Source organism: Notechis scutatus, chromosome 1, assembly GCF_049901735.1.
Source record: "Notechis scutatus isolate UNSWTSFEM ecotype Mainland chromosome 1, rNotScu1.2, whole genome shotgun sequence".
Taxonomy (NCBI): domain Eukaryota; kingdom Metazoa; phylum Chordata; class Lepidosauria; order Squamata; family Elapidae; genus Notechis; species Notechis scutatus.
In genome coordinates this window covers 48555886-48578631 of record NC_142009.1, presented here as the reverse complement: position 1 = coordinate 48578631, position 22746 = coordinate 48555886, and the positions used below count along the sequence as shown (strand labels likewise).

General features: G+C 37.0%; 1 protein-coding gene across 1 annotated transcript in view; it reads right to left on the bottom strand.

Moving 5' to 3' along the window:
* The window catches only part of HHAT (hedgehog acyltransferase), a 197241-nt gene that overhangs the window by 25753 nt on the left and 148742 nt on the right, over positions 1-22746 (bottom strand). The window contains 2 exon segments of the mRNA XM_087963324.1: positions 10705-10849; positions 18906-19107. Of these exon segments, the coding sequence (XP_087819450.1) occupies positions 10705-10849; positions 18906-19107 (347 nt within the window).

Genomic DNA, 22746 nt, shown 5'->3' with positions numbered 1-22746 from the left:
ATTTGATAGTCAACTGATTCAGAAGCTTTCTCAATTAACTATGCTACTGTGATGAAATCTCACAAAATGGAAGACACTTAAGTGGTGCCTCCAATTTCATCATATCTCCAAAATATTTACATAACCAGGGATTTTGAAATCCAGGGATTTTGAGTGAGGTAGCTCTCAGTATGTACCTATAATTCGAGTTGTCTATTATCATCAGGGTCTATTGAGATTACGTGTCAAACAGGTATTTTTTGGTGGTGTGAAAGTCTATAAGCTGAAGTTGAATTCTACAACATATCCTGACAAAGCAGACTGTTTAGAAGGATGAAATTCTCTCTGGGGTCAATCTGCCTGAGGTTATGCAAACATCTTCATCAATAGTTTTTGTTGTATGAAGTATTTATTTCATTAATTCATAGTGCATGGCCTTTTTGGATAGGGTGATATATGCTTTGGAAATTTCCAGATGCTGTCTTTGGAAACAGTTGGGAACCTTAAATTTATAAAGTATTCAGTTACTAGAATTTCTGACTAACAGAGTTGTGTCAGCATTAATTTTGAAAAAAATTACTTTAGCTACTTGTTTGCCAACAACCAAAATTCAAGATGATGATGTTTATTTTTAAAGCCAAGGCTCAACGATCTGGAATATTTTCTTCTATATTAATCTGCTTCTTTTTTAAAATTGTCAGATTTTGTCTATAGAAATACAAATTCAAAATTATAGGGGTTTTTTTCTGTTATGATACCTAATTTGGAAATATCTTCCTAATAGAGTTATTATTGTATATGCTAAGTTAAACATTATTTACTCAGGCATTGCAAATTACTGCATTTTAGTAGTATTTATAGTCAATAACACTTTAACACTGAATTAAGAGAAACACAATATTCATTTAGTCCAAATTTCTAATTGCCACTACTTCATCTCCAAGTCTGGGTTTTATCCAAAAATATATTCCAGCAAATCATAACAACAATTTCATTTTGTTTCTTTTTTTAAATGAGAAAGCGAAACAGACATGGAAGGAGAAGATGATAGATAGAAGACTGGGGAGAGGAAAAAAAGTGTGGGCATATACATGTTCATCCTCAGCAGATGGCAGCATTTAGACAAGCTAATTTCAGAAGCTAAGCAGAGTTGGTCCCGGTGAATACCTGAATGAGGGAAATCACTGGGGAATAACAGTACTGGTAGCTAGACAGGGAAATCAAAACAATGCCTGGAATAAGATAGTGGCAACCTACTCACATAATACCACAAGTGAAGTATAGCAACTAGGGGTCAAACTTGACAACTTCTCTGATAAGATAGGACATGGTCATGTCTGGATTGTAGCTATGTCGGAAACCACTGACATTAATGTTATTGAAAAATATGCTGGAAGATAGTGGGAAATCACTTCTGTGTTGCTGCCAAGGAACTACACCGGTGCATCCATGAAGTCAATAGGAACTGAGCACATCTTGTAGAAATCAGTACAATTGACTCTTTAAAAAAAAAAAAGGACTTGTGATGTAAGTCCTTTATTTATAGATAGATAAAGTTGTCCTCCCAGTCTCTGAGAAAACTTCATCCATAAAATTTGTCTACAAATTATGGTGTTGAGGCTTATAGATGTTCTAGTCCAGGAATAGTTTCTCTATCCCTATGTATATAAATTTGATTTCAGGAAAGAGTGTGTTATATTTTGAAATGAATACAATTCTTTCAAAAAATGCTTTGTCACTATGAACAGTCATATAAGAAGGGAGATTATATGGCTATTCAACTCAAAAAAATAGGTAGTGTAGATCAATAGAAATAATCAGAATATACTAACAACAGCAGCAAAAAATCAAGAATAAAATACATGGGCGGGGCAAACCAACAGGCACCTGCCTTTCCAGGATGAGCTCACCAAACATCTTGTACCAAGTCATCACAATCTTGCTGAAGGTTACAAGCACTGGAACCAGTTGATTCTTGGGAGGAGAAAGATAAATCCACAGGGCATTTCAGTTGCTCTACAACTGAATTATAAACAAGGATTAGTTCCAAATCCTGTTTGCTAGAAACTTAGTGAGGGACTGTTTAGAGTATTATGCTGCTGTCTTGGATTACTGAATGGAATCACTGCTGTGACAAATGTCTATTTCCTGAACAAATGAAGAAGCTGCTAAGAACATTTTCTGGAAATCAAGAACAGATGGGTATTATCTTTGCTTCCCAAACATGTATTTTTAAGTCAATCCCTTTTTCATCGTGACATATTCATTTTAAATCAACCGATTCTCATAAAATGGAAGGTAAAAGGGTTTAGGGATAAAAAAATTTCTAGGCAGAAATGGAGATTTTTTTTAATGCTTGGTTAGACAACACTCCATCAAGGAACTGTTTTTTTACCAGCTGGAAATTCCAATATGAGCTAATGAAGATTCACCTGAATATTTTGTTCCTTGCATGCATGTTGAATTTATTTAACAGACTTATATAGCCAACCATCTCACATCAATGACTCTGGGTGGCATAAAAAAAGTTAAAATGCAACTATTAGAAACAATTCATGGTGCCCTGCTCAAATGATACCATCCAGTCATAAAAAGATATCAGCAACTGGGCTGGCCTGATTATTTGGAGCACAGACTTTTCTGCATAAAACTTCTGCACAAAATGAAGGATCTAATCAATAAATTGATCTTATTTGGTTGGAAATGTATGTCTATGTTGTGCCTCACTCGTTCTGTTTTCTAATGTTCCCCAACTTTTTACTATTTGGTAGTGTAGCTGCATCATCTGAAAAATCTTTTTAATATAATCTTTCCTAATTATTAAGCCTAAATGCTTGACTCTTTGTATTATGAAAATGTGTCTATTTGGCAACTTCAAATTTCGATCAATAAATGCTCTGTCTTACATATTTGTAGACATAATCAGAATGACAAGTATAAGCTAGGTGGCATTGAACTAGCTGATGACCCTCACTTTGTCAAGGACCTAGGTGTACTTATCTCTGACGATCTATGCTCCAAAATTCACTGTAACAGTGTTGTTAAAAAAGCATTAAGAGTTGTAAATTTAATTTTGCGCAGTTTTTTTTCCTGGAAACATTGTATTGCTAATTAAAGCTTATAAAACTTATGCTAGAACAATCCTAGAGTATTGTTCAACTGTTTGGAATCCCCACCATATATCTGATATCAGTACAATTTAGCGGGTACAAGTATTTCACGAGAAGAGTCTTACACTCTTCTGTACACAATAGAATTCCCTGTGCTACTAGTCTCGAAATTCTTGGTTTGGATAACTTAGAACTGTGTCACTTGCGGTCAGACTTAGGGATTGCATACAAAATTATAGGTAGTAATGTTTTACCTGTAAATGACTTTTTTTGTTTTAATCGCAATAATACGCGTGCTAACAACCGCTTTAAACTCAGTGTAAATCGTTCTAAACTTGACTGTAAAAATATGATTTCTGTAATAGAATTGTCAAAGTCTGGAATGCTCTACCTGATTCAGTTGTTTCAGCTACAAATTTTCACAGTTTCAGTCATGAATTGACTTCTGTGGACCTTACATCATACTTAAGTGGTTAGTAGAGGGGGCGTGCATAAGTGCATTAACGTGCCTATCGTCCCTGTCATTGTATTTTTATTTTTCTATTCTTGTTCTTGTTTTTATTTGACAAATTCTAATAAATAAAACAATTTACAAGATTTTGTAAGATGTGGTTATTACTAAGATAATCCAATTATTTTTATTTATTTATTAAATCTATGCTTCTGCTTCTCCCAGTAGTAACTTTACCATGTGGTTCTGGCAAAGCAAGTTAAGTTTGGGAAGATTGAGAATTGAGCCCTACAAACAGTGGCTAACTCAGAATCTATTTCAGGATGAACATTTTAGAATCTACCCCCAAAATGAACAAAACATTTCTAAAGAAAAGCAAGGCTATGGGATCAACATACATTTTCCTTATATATCCTGAATATTAAGAATACCACAAGAAAAATAACCAAGAGAAAATAATTCTCATTTAAGATTATTTTGATTCCCCTCCAATTCTTTTCTTTCAAGTGGTGAACAGAGCTAAAGCTAACATTGATTTTCTGTTCCTCTGTATAACTTCTAAACTGTTACTTAAAGAAACTGATAGATGTTTCCCACAAACTTCAGAAAGTTCCCTAGATAGCATGCCCTAGGAGACTTCAGTGGCACACCGACAATGATTCAGATCCTTGGACTGAGGTTTATGTAAAAGGTTTTCATCTCCAGCCAACTACTCCAGATGGAGTATTCCATACTAAAGTTAATCGAGTTAATGTTAAGATCTATCCTGAAGGTTTGCAAAGAAAAGTGAGACAAAAACCCCACAAAGCAGTTCTGTATGGCTTTTCACTTTAATATCTCAGTTCTAAATCAAAGCTCCTCGCTCATTGGAGTCCTGACTACTCACAATTGGAGTTAATCGCTTGAAACCAGTTGACTGCCTCTGCTTCTAAGAGAATCCTGGGTGTTGTAAAGATTGATTGCCAAGGTTGTTTTTATGCTTATCTTCAAATTAAATATACTCAAACAGAAGAATAAAGAATTCTGACACAATGAAACCATCACCAAAAGACCATCTTATATAGATTTTTCATCTGTGATCTATAGAATTGCTCCTCAGGAAAAGTCTGAAAATTGTCCCATGCAAATAGCATATTTGTATCATAATAGATGGATGCATAGACCAGCAACTTTTTCCAAAACCCATTTTTTGCAAGGCCTATGTTACATCAAAAGAGAGACAAACTGACTAATTATTATCCCCCTGTTAGTTCAGCCACATCTGTATTAGATCCACCCCCCCCCCCCTCCTGGTTGGTCCAGGCTTCCAGGGAGAAGGTTTGGGTGATGATTAATTCTTCCTTGAGTTAAGGGGTGGTTCTGTCAACTCTTAAGGTGAATGGTGGTGTGCTCCCTACTAAAGGGGCCATCACTTGGCCCAACCAATTTGAACAGTTTTCATCTGGTTTGTAGGAAAGGTGGTGGAGAAGGTGGTCGCACTGCCATTTCAACAGATCTGGATAAATATGAATCATATACAGAACATTTTACACAGAGAGAGAGAGAGAGAGAGAGAGAGTCACTCACACACAAATCAATAGTAAAGCTTCATAAAATGAAATGAATATTAACTTCTGATGGCAAAGTCCACAATTCCCTATTAGAAACATATTTCTGCTGCTCTTAATGTACTGCCCACCTTTCTTTGTTGTAGGATGCTAATCCATCTTCACTGGTCAAAAATTTGCACCCTGCATCTAAAGAATCTTCAAATTTCAACTTATACCAGCCTTGCAGGAATAAATTAGTCATTCTTGAATACATAAATTAGTTCTGGTCTGGTTACACTGACAAACAATCACATGGAAAGAAGCTTTGAGTTAATGTGTAGTTCAAGACTATGCAAAGAAGACAGCTTTGCAAATAGCACATCTAATGTACTTGTATTATTCCTTATCAACTGTAGTGTAAACATAAAATAAATTATATAGTGTAGAAAAGTAGATACTCTTGAAAAATATTAAACATACATAAGATGTCCAAATGAAATATAATTTCAAAATTCTTAGGAACTAAATTGCTTACAACAATCCATGATTGAATTATGCACTAATAAATGTTCTGCTACCACCCTCTTGTCTCAGAGTGGAGGCAGAATATAATATGAACAAGATAATCTTGTCTACTGAATAGTAGATAAGTCTATTGAATTCAACAGGACCTGACAGACATATATATATCAGGAACTGACATTTTTTCAGGCCTTCTGTATTTATGCATTATCATATGATGATCCACCACTGTAAAGTGTTTCCTCCCCTTAATGGAGATTATCTTTTACTTGATAAATCCATTTCAATCAGTTTGAATATTTTAGTACATTAACAAATTACAATCCGCTTAGTTGAAAAAGCCTTGGATAAAAGTTCCCTATAAAGTAATGAACCGAATCAACACACAACACTTAAGAATCTGTCCTATTAGGTGTGCCTAAAATTGACACCTGATTTCTTTAGAAAAGAAAATGTCTAAATAAATAATGTTAAAGAAAATCACATTTGTGTACAAGCCCTTCATCCTCAAATAACCAGACTAAAAATCATTCATTCCCTGTGAGAGTTATTGGGAAATTCTACCTAAGGTTAGTTAGTCATCTCAGATAATTGTAAGTACTTGCGGAACAGTTTTCTGCTGTTCAGAAGATCTGATTTCTACAGTTTGATTTACAAATTACCTACTCTCAGTTTTAATTCTGATTTCATCCAATGGCAGTCATTCACTAGCTCAGCTATTTGTCCATGATCAGATCTTTTCAGAACTTTATACTCTTCATTCATGTTAGCTGAATGTCTAATTTATTACTCCTTTTAATTTAACAAGCTTAAAAGGAAAATACTAGCTTTTACATAAACCTCTTAGTGGCCTTTTACTGCTATTCCTCAGCACAATAATTAGTAGGAATGTATCTAACACTTCCACGTTTATACAATTACGTGAAAGTGTCCAGGTGCAGAGTTCAAATGATAATTCCTAATGGTGCTTTCAAATCATAAGAAAACAAATACATATACATGTTAACTGACAATAACTTTCCATTTTATTTGTGCTAACATGGAGGCTGCTGTCATATTCTCCCTAATGTACTGGCCAACCCAGGACAAAATCATTTCCATAATGATAATCCTTGAAATGTCTCACTTGATCATCATGGTTATTGGTGCTTTATTTCTCATCTTTTAAAAAATGGTTCAAATAAAAGAAAAACTGGAAGTAGAGCAGAATTAAGAATGGTATTTTCAGTAAGCGTTTCTGCTACTGAGTAGAACACTGGAGGTTTCTTACAGATCTTATGAATGCTATTGCATCAGTCTATCTCATTAGATATTACAATTCTAAATAATGGTAAATAATGTAAGCCAAATCTGCACATCATGGATAATGGTCCTTCTGCAATTGTCAAACATAAATCTCTATACACCTTAACTGCATGTTGCGGAATGATAATGCCTGCGCTCCAATATAACCTGCTCCAGCTCCTAGAATTAAATAGGATGGTCTCAAAGCTTCCTTCACCACAATTTATGAAATGAAAACAATAGATGGCTAATTAACATTCTAATTCAAAAGAGTCCGTTTTGTTTCCTTTCTAGTATACACAGTAATTTTTAGCTACAAGGCTTCATCAAACAAGGAAGCCAAATCTGAGGTAAAAATTGAAGGCAGCTATTCCACAACTTTTGCAGACTTCAGAGCAACAAATCCCACTGCAGAATGAGATTCTATAAATATAGATTAGGATAGCTGCTTATTAATCTAGATGGCTTTCCTTGATTTAAAATTGCAGTCTTCCAGATCAGTTGTAAATGCAATGGCTGTCCAAAATAATTTCATTCAACAGAAGCCTGAACAGCCAAGACACTGGTAATCTCAGAAGAAATCATGCTTTCATGTCTTATTTCTAAAAATAGCCTGTAAATTAATTTTAAAATATTATTCTTATTTTACTAGCTTTCTATTTTTATACAAAGAATAAAATCAAAGAGCAAATTACACATAGCTATGTGACAAAGATCAAAGGATACACTATTTTCTTTCCAGTGAGTGTCCATGTCACAGTCATTCCAAAGCCTATTCTGCTTGTTTTCTATTAAACTATAACTTTAAAAAAAACCTGTCAAAATTGTAAGAAATGCATATACATAGAAGTGTTCCTCTCAAAAGGCTGTAAAAGCCTTTCCTTTGGGGAAAAAAGAACATTCCAACTGTATTTTATTAATATTAATGTATTAGTGTTTACAAAATATTTATTCCAAACATTGCCTTAATTCTCATGTTTAAACAAGCAAGAACTACGTTGCAATAGTATGAAATTTAAATCATTAAATGATAATAAAATTATTAAATTATTACATAATTAATAGATTTAATATTTAAAACCAATGAAATTTCTGAGAGCCAGTTTGGTCTACTGGTAAAGGTGCTTGCCTAGAAACCAGGAGACCTGTGAGTTCTAGTCCTGCTTTAGGCATGAAAGCTGGGTGAGTGATTTTGGGCCAGGCACTCTCTCAGCCCAACACATCTTACAGGGTTGTTGTGTGGGGAAAATAGAAAGATGAAGGACTATTAGCAATGTTTGTCACTCTGAGTTATTTATAAAAATAACAAACAAATTATAAAAATCATAAATGAGAAGCAAGCAGCAGATTGGTTTGCATTAAAACGTCTCAAATGCAGAATCAAGCAACACATAACTACAGTATAACTCAGCCAGTATTGGTTTCACACATATATAGAAATGTAAGAATTCATAGCAGGAAGTAAATAACAGGTAAATTCTTGGATCATGCAATTAACCTTATTTTCAAGTTCTTGCAAAGAATAATAATTGCTCTTGACCAATTCACGAACTGCATTTATTCTAACTGGACTCAAATTTGGGTTAAAACGGATGGCTCTGTCAGTCAAAATTAACATAAATTTTGTAAAAGCAAAACCAGGCTTGACAGGACTGGTGAATTTTCTCAGAAGTTCAAGCTCAATTTGGGCCTGAAAGAAATAACGATAATGAGATAAAACTATTGTTTCTGTCTTCTAACAGAGGTAGACAGAAAATCTGTATATGTGATTCCATTCAGGGCATTCTTGGGTTCACACCAATTGTTCTACAAAATCTTGTCATTCAAAATCATGTGTGTAATTACATGAAAAACACATGTCTATTGTTGAATGTTAAACTGAATTGCCCAAAAGGAAATAAAAGTGCTCAAATGAAAAGTCGTAATTGTGCTAAGATTCAAACACATTTCATAAAGGCATAAGTACCACAAATATATATCGGACTGGAAATATTTAGGATCTTCCTGAAGATTCAGTCTCTTGGAATAACAGATTCAGAGACATCTCTATAAAGGCACTAATTAATCTAATAGCTTTCAGTGTAGCTTCAACAAGAAACTAAGTACCTCATCAGTGAAAGGTATATTGGATAAGAGTTATGTTTTATGTAATCGAATTGAAGAATTGTAAGAGTTTTTATAGTCTTTTGAAATTATAATATTGAATATTTAGAAAGCCATGCAGAGTAGGGCTATACCACATTTAGGAGCATGTGAGAGTACAACAGCAACACTTCTGCAGCTGTGTTAGTAGGCACATCTTTTCTTATAATTTCTTAGCTGCCCCCTTGCAAACAGATGCAGTGTTTGTGTTTCCATGTGCTTCACAGCACTTTGTTTTTAAAATAAAGCATTGCCCAGCCAAATAAACAATATTCAGATTGTTTAAATTCCTATATATCATAATTCCTTCTTTTATTTACTGCATTTTACTCTGTTGCAATTTCAGTTATAAGGAATTTTATTACCAGTTTTAAAAAGTTGTGGGGTTGTTTAGAATGCTTATTCCAAGAATTTAGAATTCTTATTCCAATGAATTGCTGATGGTGAATAAAACCTTAAGTAGGCTTATATGTGATATGTGCTTGGCATAAGCAGTTGGTACCCATTTAACTGATGCACTCAGTGTACATGCAGTTTCTTCAGTTCAAAGCTTCGAGATAACAGGACTACAATTCCACCTGTGTTCAGCTGTTATGATAGCTCCATATATTTTACCTCACTCTTCATGCTAATACTAGCAAATAATTTGCAGTTTGATAAATTCACTAAATTAGATTCAAATTGCACAAAGCAGTATTTATTACTGTTTTTACCGTCAGCATCTGAATATATCAGAAACATCTGGTAGAAACTGCACCTCAAATAAAACAAAAATAAAAACAAAAATCCGTTTGAAAGCCAACAAGCCAAATGAGAGTTGTTATTATTGTTGTTGTTATAGTATCAAGATTAAGATATACTGTCATGCCCCCATTGGAGCCAGAATCTGTGGAGGAAGACGAGATGGAACTGGAGCCAACTGAGTGGGGGGGGGGAAAGCTTTGTTGGCTTTGGAGGAATGTGGGGAGGAGCAGGCCGAGTCAGGCCAAGGCCTTTCAGGATTGGGATGGCTTGTAGGCATGGAGGAACGGGGGCAGGATGACCAAGAGAGGCTAAGCAGTTAACATGAGAAACAGAGCTCAAGCGATGAGCAAGGATCACCTCCTCATGATCCTCAAGCACGGAGAGTAGAGAGAAGGCAGGAGCAGCGCAGGCTGACCTGACAACTCAGGAGGAAAGCACCCTGCCCCTCTTCACAGAGCGCACCTCGGGACTGAGACTTAAGGAATGCTGTGGGGTGGGGCGTTTGTCGGGAACAAACACTGAATTCATGGAGTGTTGTGTGCTGTTGCCAACATTTGAAGTTTCCTGGACTTCTTGCTTCCTGGATTAATTGCCTTGTTCTTTTGCTTCCTGGACTCATTGACTTATTCCCTTGCCCTGCTGGACTTCTTGCTTTGCAGACATTGTACTCACAGCGTTGTATTAGACTACTTGCAGCCAGAGGCTGCTGCAGGTGTGTGTGTGTGTGTGCGTGTGTGTGTGTGTGTGTGATCACTTTGTTCTGAGACTTGCCAGAAACATCGGAGTTTGGGGGAAAGTTGGAGCAATAAAGGGGCAGTTTGAACTATCAGCTAACTGTGTTGCTCTATGCTGTGCCCTAGGTCATCACATATACCGGCAATTGTATGTCCAAGCAGGAATCTTTAATAATTTTAAAAGAAAAATTCAAATTCACTTAACTTGCCTTCTTTGAAGATCTTGTTCCAATAAATTCTGCCAACATCACTCCCACCAAGAAAGATGAGGTTGGAATAAATCAAGAATGCGGTAGATACAGCTGCCATTGCTGCATGGAATCGACGAATCCCTCTTGGGGATAAAACCTGGTTCTAAAAGATAAAAATTATAAAACAGCTTAAAATAAAAGCTAGCAAAATTTTAATGCTGGATTAACTGAAATGTATTTGTTGTGGCCAGATTAAATATTCCCTGGATGTCGGCATGGTGTTAAAACATTCCAGAAATAATTTTCAGCTGAAAATTTGTAATCCTCAAAGTACATTGGCTTTGTGAAAAGTATTTAAATGCTGCTAGTTCTGAAAGTTTTCTTTAGATTAGGCTGAATAGCAGTTAATCTAAGTCAACCATTGTGTGTGTGTGACAGAGAGAGAGAGAGAGAGACAGAGACAGACAGAGAGAGAGAGAGAGAGAGAGAGATAGTGATATATGTTTTTTCCCCTTTAGCAGGGAGCTTACAAAATTGTAGCTTTCTTTGTTGCAGCAAAAATCTTATTTTGCTTTTTCTGCATGTTCCTATAACAATAGGCAGTTAGACTTATATACTGCTTCACAGTGCTTTATAGCCCACTCTAAGCAATCAGCATATTGCCCCAACAATCTGGGTCCTCATTTTACAACCTTGGAAGGATGGAAGGCTGAGTCAACCTTGAGCCTGGTGAGACTAAAGCTGAACAACTGTGTAAGGGAATCACCATTTGAAATTTCTTCTGTTTCTCCTGACACTTTTTCAACACTTGTTTTATCTTTCATTCACCAAACTGAATGCATTACAGTTATCATTGATTATTAACTTATTTGATAGACGATAGCCCTGAATACAATTATTTTCAAATGCTCCTATCTGATCTGCTATAGGTTTCAAATATGTCTCAATAATGTATATTATTAAATATACATTCTTTTTGAATGTTAGGAATACCGTGTTTCTCCAACAATACGGCCTCCACCAATAGGAAGACCCAGCATGTTTTCTAGGCATAAAATCAAATTAAGCCCTTCCCCCCAAATTTAGGCCTAGTTTAAAACATGCAACATGGAAGGGTGGGGGGACTTGCCATTTGGAGTGCCGTTGGAGCTGCCACCGCCGTTTGGAGCTGCCTCTGCCGTTTGGAGCCGCCGCCGCCGTTTGGAGTGCCGTTGGAGCTGCTGCCACCATTTGGAGCTGCCTCTGCCGTTTGGAGCTGCCGCCGTTTGGAGTGCCGTTGGAGCTGCTGCCGCCGTTTGGAGCTGCCTCTGCCGTTTGGAGCTGCCTCTGCCGTTTGGAGCCGCCGCCGCCGTTTGAAGCTGCCGCTTCCGCGTTTGGAGCACTGCCGCTGTTTGGAGCACCACCGCCACTCCAAACACGGCGGCAGCTCCAAACACGGAAGCGGCAGCTCCAAACGTGACGGCGGCACTCCAAACGGCGGCGGTGGCAGCTCCAAACGGCAGAGGCAGCTCCAAACACGGAAGCGGAGCCGCCGCCGCCGTTTGGAGCTGCCACCGCCATTTGGAGTGCCACCGTCACGTTTGGAGCTGCCGCTTCTGTGTTTGGAGCTGCCGCTGTGTTTGGAGTGGCGGTGGTGCTCCAAACGGCGGCGGCTCCAAACGGCAGAGCCAGCTCCAAACGGCGGCAGCAGCTCCAACGGCCCTCCAAATGGCAGCGGAATGGGCAGAAGGGAAAGCAACAGCGGCAGGTGCCAAAGGTCTTGGGTCTGCAGCAAAGGCGTTTGGTGGGAGTAGGGAGCTCTCTGCGCTTCGCCATGATCGCCCGTTAGGAGCGGCTGGTGGCGAGGCTGCCCGCGGGGCGCTCTAGATGAGGATGAAAGGGGGGAAATTAAGTTACCCCCGAAAAGACGGCCTAGCCGTTTTTTCGGGGCTCAAAAAAAAAATAAGGCCCGGCCTTATTATGTGAGAAACACGGTACATAAGCCTGTTTTTAATCTACTACATAGTTTTGATAACAAGAGTCAAATTGTAAAATATTCACTATCTTGTTTTGCCTATAACTTTTCCATGGTATCTGCTTGCTTGGTAAGAGATGGCCAAGTTGATATTAAACAATGCCATCTAACAGAACCTGTCATGGCCTCTGGTATGAGATCCTTGCAGAAATTCTTGTGACCCGCATCCCCAGGGCACACAAGGCCCTGAAAAATCTAGATATACTCCCTGGATTTGGGAGTAGCATGGATGTGGCCTCCTTAATAGACATGTTTTTTATATTGTTGGATGGATTACCTATATGTTTAATTAGGTTGTAATATGCATTTTTATATTCTTTGTTGGGAGAGAGCTAATAGAAGCTAAACTCTAACAGAATAGGCTTTATGAGAGGTCCCAGTTTGTAGTCTGTGCCATAAGCAGTGATAACTATTTATTTATTCATTTTTAAATATTAAGAGATATTTTAATTTTGGCTAATTTTAATAATTGCCTCTATGATAAAAAAAACTTATGTCAGCAAACATAAAAAAATATGTCAGCAAACTTGCTCTTAAATGCTCAAAAACTGCAAAGAGCACAAGTAGCTGTTTTAATCATAAGCATATTGATATTTTGAATTGTGAGGAAAATGGAAGGCTGAAAAACTCATGGGAAAGAAACACATGAGTATAACTATTTGCTTCAAATGTGGAATGTCTGCAATTCTTGGAAGTCAATGTACAACATGACTCAGCCCTGCTTGGATGAGAAATGGTAGTGAATATTTGGCTATGTAGATTTTTCATCAAAACAAACTAAATGCAACCTGGAATTTAAGCAAAGGATGTGCCTGGTTGAGAGAAAAGATACTGCATATAAATATCATCTGCCAAGTTCTGAGAAAGGCTCAAAAAAGCCATGCCTAATGATATGCCAAACAGAAATTCCTTTCATAGTTTTCCGGGAACTCCTTGGACAAAAAGGCAGCCTCTGGGGAAAAATACGATTTCATGTGTTCTTTAAATATTAAGTTCTAAGGTAAAAAATGAATGACAACCAGACTATGGTACCCTTATGAGTGAAAGCAATACATTATCTTTCATCAGATAGAAATTCATCTTTCTATCTGTCTCCAATGCCCTGTATTGTTATGATCCAATCTTTGGGGATATTGGTTATTCCCACGTAAGAATATTTTGTGGTACCTAGCAACCACTAACAAGGGAAAGAAAAGACAAACCCAGGCATTTATTATCAACTATTGCTGAATCCTAACCAGGAAAGGAGAAGCAGTCCAGTTTACAAAGGAAGGCTGTGGAGTACCTTGCCACATTTTAGTGACTGAAGGATAGCAATCAGTACAATGACACTGGACTTTCCATGTACTGGCAAAATATTGTAACCATGAAAATCACAGTTGTACAACCCCACCAGTCTTATCTGCTTTTATTTTGCATAAGAACTGTAAATGTAACATATTCTCAATCATTGTGCTAAATTTAGTTAAGTTTCTCTAGCTGTCATATTTCAAATATACATACTGATTTCTCTTCCAAACCCTGAACAGATATTTATAACAATGTTGATATAGGAATGCTAAATACAGTCTTTTTTTAATAAATGGTAAAAAGAAAAATGTGTTTGAATGCCTTGTGATATGCAGTTAGGGCAGGAAGTTTTTAATTAATTCATAAATATACCCTTTAACCTAACTTCTAGGACTCTACACATGACAAGCATAAAAATATCTGGAATATTTAAATATTAGTTTTGACTATGTTACTGGAGAAGTAGTAGTAATTGACCAGTAATTAGGGATAATTGGTCATAGAGCAAAAGCAAAGGTTTCTGTAGCTTAAGAGTCTACAAACTCTCTATTCATTTCAATGGGTAGTTTGTTAAAATCCAAATTACAGGTAGTCCTCAAATTACAACAGTTCATTTAGCGACTGTTTAAAGTTACAATGACACTGAAAAAGTGATTTATGACTATTTTTCACACAACCGTTACAGCGTCCTCAAATGTCTTGTTCAGTAAGCATTCATAGTTATGATAGTAATAAAAAAATAGCTGCACAACCAAGCCTTGCATTTATGACCTTCACAGGACTGTAGAGCAAAGGAAAGCTAAAGTAAGATCATAACTTTCACTTAAAAGCTGTGGTGGACAGTGGTTAGAATGCAGTAATGCAAGCTACTTCTGCTGACTGCCGGCTGCCAGCAGTTTGGCATTTCGATTCTCACTGGCTCAAGGTTGCTTTCATCCTTCCAAGGTCGGTAAAATGAGGACCCAGATTGTTGGGGGCAATATGCTGACTGCTTGGAGAGTGCTGTAAAGCACTGTGAAGCAGTATATAAGTCTAAATGCTATTGCTATTAATAATGAGTTACCAGTCCCAACTGTAATCAGTAAATGAAGAGTACCTACAGTAATTTAACGGAATAACAGAACCCATGCAAAGCCATCTCCTCTCCCCTCCCCAGCCCCCGACTGTCTGGAAAGGTTGGGGAACTCTGATCTATTGGAAGACAAAGGCTTAGCTTTTTTTCCCTCTAAAATAAAAATCATGAAGTTTACCAGTAGAGAATTTTCAGCTGAGATGAATTTCAGCCACCCCTTACATAACTCTTCTTCATGCAGCTTTGCTTGTTGCTCACTTTTTATATAACTTGCTGAAGGCAACTCGTCAATTATAGAATTTCTTCTGTCAGTGGGCATAAAAGGAGCCAATTTTCTCTCTCACTGCAACTGTCCACCAAGCTTGCTGAAAATCTGGTAGACCCCTCTTCTAAATTCTCATTGCTTGTTTCAACAACAGATAGACTGGCTATTGGTGCAAAAAGAATGGTTATTTCTTGATTCTGCTGAAAAAAGAAATGCAAAAACAGCAACTGAATTCCACCTTTAGATATCATTTGTGGGATCTCTTCCTAGCTTGCTTGATATTTTACAGTGATATATTCCTTTGCTAATTCCTACTTCAGTCTAATTTCACCTCATCTCCAGTTTTTCAGCCACTATCCAGGAAATTTTAGCATGTATGCTTGTGGTATCATGCAGCTGTTTCTTCTGCTATTCTAAGCAGGATTAAACAGTTCACTGTACAGAAATAGGAGGATAGCCTGCCAGCCATCAGATTTTCCATTAATGCTTGCTACTTGTTCCTTTCACAAGACAAAGATGTTAATTGATCACCTACACCATTAAGCAACATCTACAGGTTTAAAAATGATTAAACAGGGATTCATTTTACATCTTTTGAAACATTTCAAGAGCAAAATAAATTATCACTATAATTTATTATTCCTGGTCTTTCTCAATGGTTGTGATCATATAGCATGACTGATAGAATCAGCCACCTTCACATTCAATAGATTGATTGTGGTTGTTAAGCCTGGATTCCCCAACAGGTGTTAAGGAAAACAAACTAAACAGAACGTGCAGCGAAGTCAGATAGGAAGACAGGTAAATGTGTGAGATAAGCCTTCTCGTTAACACGCAGTAAAAATACAGATACGCTTGTGCTATCAAAATTATAATTTATTCCATTTAAGAATTATAGCATAGTCATTATAAACAGTCCATTAGTCATATACCAAATTCAGTCAAGTCTTGTCGAGGATACTCTAATTGCAAAGTCCGTGTGGAATAGCCAGTGTCAGTACACATATAATAAATCTGTCCAAAACTTATCTTCTCTCCGTTGAGAAATATCTTCAAAGTAATCTAACACTTCTTCTCCTCCCCGATCCAGCAAGAACGCAGTCTTCAATAAGCCAGCCAGTAAGAGCCAGAGAGTGCCTTGCTGCTTATATAGTACTTTTACAGCTGCACCCTTAATTACATTTCTTTAGCTTAAAGTCACATACACTTTATCTGACAAACCATGATTCATCATTTTATTATCTTTACCCAAAACAGTTAGGGTAAAACAATGTTATCCCTAACAGTGGTTGCCTAGTAGCATATGAGCAATATGAGGAAGCCAAAGGCCCAGACAAATAAAGTATAACCACTTTCCAGGCCCTCCAATTACCTCTAACGAGGCTAGGAGGCTCTCATATCCTGCCTTGTTTCCTCCAACACCTTCCTCCCAAGCCACTCCCTGTAATAGTTTGACAGGGTCAGCACTACTGCCAAATAACTTTTCGTCCATACTCTTTTCATTCAAACTACGACAGGTACTCTTCATTTAGTGATCACAGTTGGGACTGGTAACTTAGTTGTTAAGCAAAAGTTACGATCTTACTTTAGCTTTGCTTTACAGACCTATGAATGTCATCAATGCAAGCAAGGATTGGTTGCAACCTAGAACCAAGGAGAAACTTTCTGACAGTAAGAATAATCAATTAATGGAACAACTTCCATTCAGAAGTTATACATACTCCAACACTGGAGGGTTTTAAGAAAGGACTGGAGAACCATTTGTCAAAAATGGTATAGGATCTCCTGCTTAAGCAGGGGATTAGGCTAGAAGACCTCCAAGTTCCCTTTCATCCCTGTTATTCTGTTAAACTACTACAGGTGCCCTTCATTTAATGATCACAGTTGGGATTGGTAACTCAGTTATTAAGCAAAAGTTATTATCTTACGTTAGCTTTCCTTTGCTTTACAGTCCTATGAAGGTCATAAATGCAAGGATTGGCTGTGCAGCTACTTTTTCATTACCATCATAACTATGAACGCTTACTGAACAAGACATTTGGAAGTTCTATCAGGGATAGAGGAAAGTAGGAGCATATATTTCAGTTTTAAGTTACTTGATGGTGATATAGAGTGGAATGGCTTAGCACTAATTGACCAGTTCAGAGAAAGGCTGGCCAATGAACTGAGAGATGAGCTAGTGAGGCAAGGAGCCCAAAATAGAGCATTTTTCAATATTGTAGAGCATTTTTCAAAATAGAGCATTTTTCAATATTGTGTAATTATAGATGGCCAGCTGGAAGAATTGAGAGAAGGGAAATATAGGAAGAAAAAAGTAACCTACAATCTGTCTTCCCCATACAATCTCACCCAATCCTCCAAATCTAGCATGGTAGAACAGCCAGGGCAGTGTGGTACAACCAAAACAGAAGGGAGCAAGGACTATGTTATTACTGTGAGGCTCCTGGACACATAGCTAGATCGTGCCCAATAAAAAACTGCAGTAATTGTCACAATAATAAGATGCAGAACTTGTAAATCAATAGACTACAAAGCTTACAACTGCCTAGCTCAATCTCAGTCAATGCCTGAGAAAAACTTCACCATTCTCCCCTCCCAAGAGCTTCAAAAGGAGGCCACCCACCATTTGAGGAGAACTCAGACAACCAAGAACATTAAGTAGGCAAGCATACTTAATTATTTCTATTATTGCTACTTCAGATTCTGGGCAGAAAGTGGAATTTTCTGCTCTTGTAGACTCTGGTAAAAAGGTAAAGCATTTTACTCCACTAGTCATTGCTGACAATAGGGGGCGATGCTCATCTCCATTTCAAGGCCATTGAGCCAGCGCTTTCAGAAGACATATCCATGGTCATGTGGCCAGCATGATATCACAGAGTGTTGTTATCTTCTCACCGAAGTGGCACCCATTTACTGACTTGCATTTGTATGCTTTTGAACTGCTAGATTGGCAGGAGCTGGAGCTAGGATGGGAGCTCACTCTATTGTGGAGCTTGGGTCTCAAACCAGAGCTGCCAGTTTTCCGACTGACAAGCCCAGTTTTTTAACCACTGAGCCACTGCACCACCTCAAAGACTCTGGACAATTTCTAATTTCGTAGGTATAGAAACAGTGCAGAAGCAAATTCCCTATTCAAGCCTTAGACTGCCCAATGACTGTTGAAACTATTGGTCAGCAGCTGCTAAAGACAAGACTGGTCCTACACCACATAGTTCCTTTGCAAATGCCAATCAAAAATCACATAGAGCACATATCACTTTATGTAAATGCGTGCTCCATTAGGGTAGGTCCTTCCTTAGTTTCTTTCTCTGACCATTAAGTGATTATGAGGTCCTCCCCAATTTTCTGTGTCCTTTCTACCTTTTCCTCAAGATCACCCTTGCATTTCATTATAGAGTCCCACTTTTTCTTACCTTTAGAGGCAATGTAGTGCTAGTTCCGTACCTGAATTCTTTGGTTAGGAGACAAGCAGTTCTAAAAAGCACTCAATCTGCTCAGGATGCTTTCAGAAAACACACTTCAGATTTAATCCTAAACTTAAATATGATTCTTAGAAACATGAAAAAGAATTAACTTACAATAAAATTGTGGACAATTGGAAAAGAAACAATCCTCTTCACTCCATTTTCAGCTGTTACTCCAAGCCAATTAAGCATAGCCCAGGACCAAAGATAGCTATGGCTTCCATGCCAGAAGCTTACAAAAGCAAAGGTGATGGCAGTCGAAAACAACATCTTAAATATGCTGCAATGAGATCCTCCCATTGGGACATAAATATACCTGCCAGAGAAATTAAAAATAGAAGTAATTAGATATAAGCTTTCCAATAGTTGCTTGTTTTTATTAATGAGAAAGTTTTCTCTTGACATGTTATATTTGCAATCCACTCCATTTTCTCAAGCAGAGCGGATCAGAACATTTTTAACAAATGTCAAAACACGTTTTTCCTGCAAGTGATGTACCACCATGTATCACTTTGAGTGGACCAACAACTGATCTGTGAACCTCTATTTGTTTCTTGTTTGTAAAAGTGGAGGTAAAATCCAATCTTTGTTTTTTATGAGAAAAGTTCTTTTGAAGTATAATTTTTTTGTTTTCAGTGAAGCTTTATACTCAAAGTGCCACTAGAAAAAGTAGCAGGAGCCACTTTTTCTTGTTTGCTGATAATTTCTGCCTGTTTTCCCACACCTCCCTCCCTCTTCTCATATGTACAGCATCCTGCTGCTTTACATGAATATTCCAATGAAAATGAAATCTTTTATCCAAGTCCTAGCTATTATACAATCTCTCTCATCTATTACAAATAATTCAAACATTTGTTAAAATATTATTTTTAAAATATTATTTTTCACTAGTGCTGTGTGTGTATACTTTAGATCTGGACTAGATTATGAAAATGCAGAATTAATGGTATTCTCTCTCTGTAACTCATCAAGGATCCTGATAACATGGCATTCTACATTTTCTTAGTCCTAAAACAAATTGGCAGGGAGAATGGCAAAAGTGGGATAATTATGTAGCACAACAACTACAGACTATAGGGTAGGTAAAAAAAAGACTGAAATAGTGACATAAAGATTGCTTGGATTGCCTCTGTGACTATGTAGGTCAGATGGGGAGGAAGCTAACCATCAGATTGCAAGAACATAAGTGAGTGGTCAAACGAGGAGACCCAAGCTCATTGGTATCCTCACTTTGCAATGAACAAGAACATACATTCAATTTCACAGCTACTAAGATTGTTGGCAGAGCAGATACAACAGTAACCAGGGAAATGATTGAAGCCTGGGAAACGGTCCTCTTGTCCATCAGCAGGAGTGCTGATTTACTACCAGTTTATCAGGTACTTAGGAGCCATCAACACCCCAATCAACAAATAAAAAGCCACACAATATGTTGACTCTTACTGACCTAGATAGATTTTCACCATGATGATTTGTCCCTAACTTTCCACTGGTCTTCCAATGAAGCACTCATAGCCTCTGTAACTGAGTTCAACAAATTCTCATCCATTTCTGGTCATCCATTTTTTCTTTCTGGCCACCTTTCCCAGCATTAGAAGCTTCTCTAGGGAGCTGGCTAGGTCTTCGCATATTGTGTACAAAAGCTACATATTCTTATCTATCTAAATAAAAGTTGGTGCCAATTTAAAATGTAATTGTAATGCCTGTTTTAGGGACACAAAAATAATAAACATTTTAAAGTGTTAATTGAAAATAAGACTAGGATTTGCACCGATTGCCTATACCATGGGACTTTTTTTTACAACTACATTGTTTCTTTTTCAAAACTGGGCAGCTTTTTAAGTCATCTTATCTCCTGCCAGCAAGCTGTTCCAATTAAAAAGTACATCATAATTTTAACTCACTAGATATCCATTACTGAATTGGACAGATTATGTAAATATTACCCTTCAAATCCCTGTTGTATCACAAACTTAATTTCTGAAAAAGTTAAGAATGACATTAAATGAAAACTTACACATTCAACAACCTCTTCCAATTTCTTACAAACTCCAGGAAGGATGGAACAACAGCATAACATCATAATTCTTAGAAGAATTTGTTTGTACCTTTAAACTTTGTTGCTTAATAACTATAATTTTAGGCTTCACAATCCATCATTCTTTGAAAGAAGCTCATTATGGAGTATTGTGCATTCTTGTAATTTTGGTAAACTTTAATTGTTTTTGCTCTCAGTCATCAGTTAACTGCACCTTTGTGTACTTTTAATGCTCTTCGGTTGACAATTTCAATCCCCATGAAGAGTTCATGAGCAGTCCTGTTCCCTCCTACCATGCTGAAGATGCAAATAAAGCAATACACTCCTTGCTTACTATACAATTATTGACATCACAAAGTCTAATTTGCCTACCAATCTAATTTGCCTAAGTCCAATTCTATGTGGACAGATATTTAAGGTTGCCAATTCACATAAAAGCCTTCTGATGTGATGTTACCATTTTTAATTTCCTTTGTATTCTAGCACTGTTGTGCTTTTGCTTTTGTAGGGGATTTGTTTTACATGATATGTTTTCTACGTGAGCCATTGAGTCATTTTAGTTATGGTGGAATAAAAATATGAATAATACATACACTAGACATATTAAGGTAATATTAGAACATGGCTTACAGTACTGCTAGAATGCAAGGAATGTATTGATATATTTTTTACAAGACAGTTCAAACTATATCTGATTATAAAAGGGCAATGAGTCTATGAAAGATATGAAAGGATTAATGGTATACACCCAAGTCAACAAAACTGTGGCTATGAATATAAGTGAAATTGGTTAATCTAAGCCAAATCTAAAATTAGATGTGTAAATAGGATTGTATTAGTAATAAGTATAGCTCAATCACATAAACATTTCCAGCGTGGAGATTATACTACCAGAGACAGAGAGATAAATGATACATACTATACACGAAGACTTTCAGAGCTTTTAAGTATTTTTTTAAAAATATGACAGCATGCTTCAGAATTTGAATATACAAATAAGAATATTGTTACTGATGAAGGCCAAGTAAGCAGAAATCAAAAATGGAGTTCAAAATTCAGGGGAAACATTTTTAACTCTTAAAATAATAAAATGGACATAAATTAAACCATCCAATAATTAAAATTGTTTAAAAGTATACACATTAATAAGCCACTGGACATCTCTCCTTGCCTCCTTTAGCCTTTGCATTGACTAGAATTAAGGGGAGGAGATGGAGGGAGAGAAGATCAACTTGCCTCATGCTTGCATGCAGAATACAATACTCTTTTTAAAAAATGCCTCTTCAGTTGATCAAACAATCCTCTGTTTTTGTGGTCTTGTTGTTTGTGAAGCTGGATTGAAAGATCCTGCTTCTCTGATTATCTAAAAATGCAAATCATCTGGAAGTTCTAGTAATGAAAACCAAGGAATGCAATAAAAATGGGACTAAGATTAAATATAAAGAAATTCAACTAATGACAAGAACTATAGCAATTAGCCTTGGAATTGTTAATGAAGATACTGAAGCAAATGACAGTTTTGGCTTTTAGGATTGGATTTCAGCAGCAAAAAATAAATAATTACAAAACACATTGCACACTATGCCCACAAGAAAAAAAAAAAGATGCCATTGTATGTCTACCCAAGAAAGATTATAAATGTGCAGGAAATGGTTTGCCCTGTGACACCATGGAAGTGAAAATTAGACTGTGAAGAAGCAGGATAGATAGAATATTGACATTTCTGTACTTTAATGTTGAAGAAGATTGTAGAGCAGGGGTGTTAAACTTGCAGTCTGCGGGCCAGATGCGCCACTTGCTGGCTCCGCCTCCACCCAGTTTAGTGAAGGTGGGGAGAGTCCCAATACTGTGACGCCACTGTGACACCACAAAGCTGACACCCCTGTTCTAAAGAATGCTATGGATACCCAAGAAAAC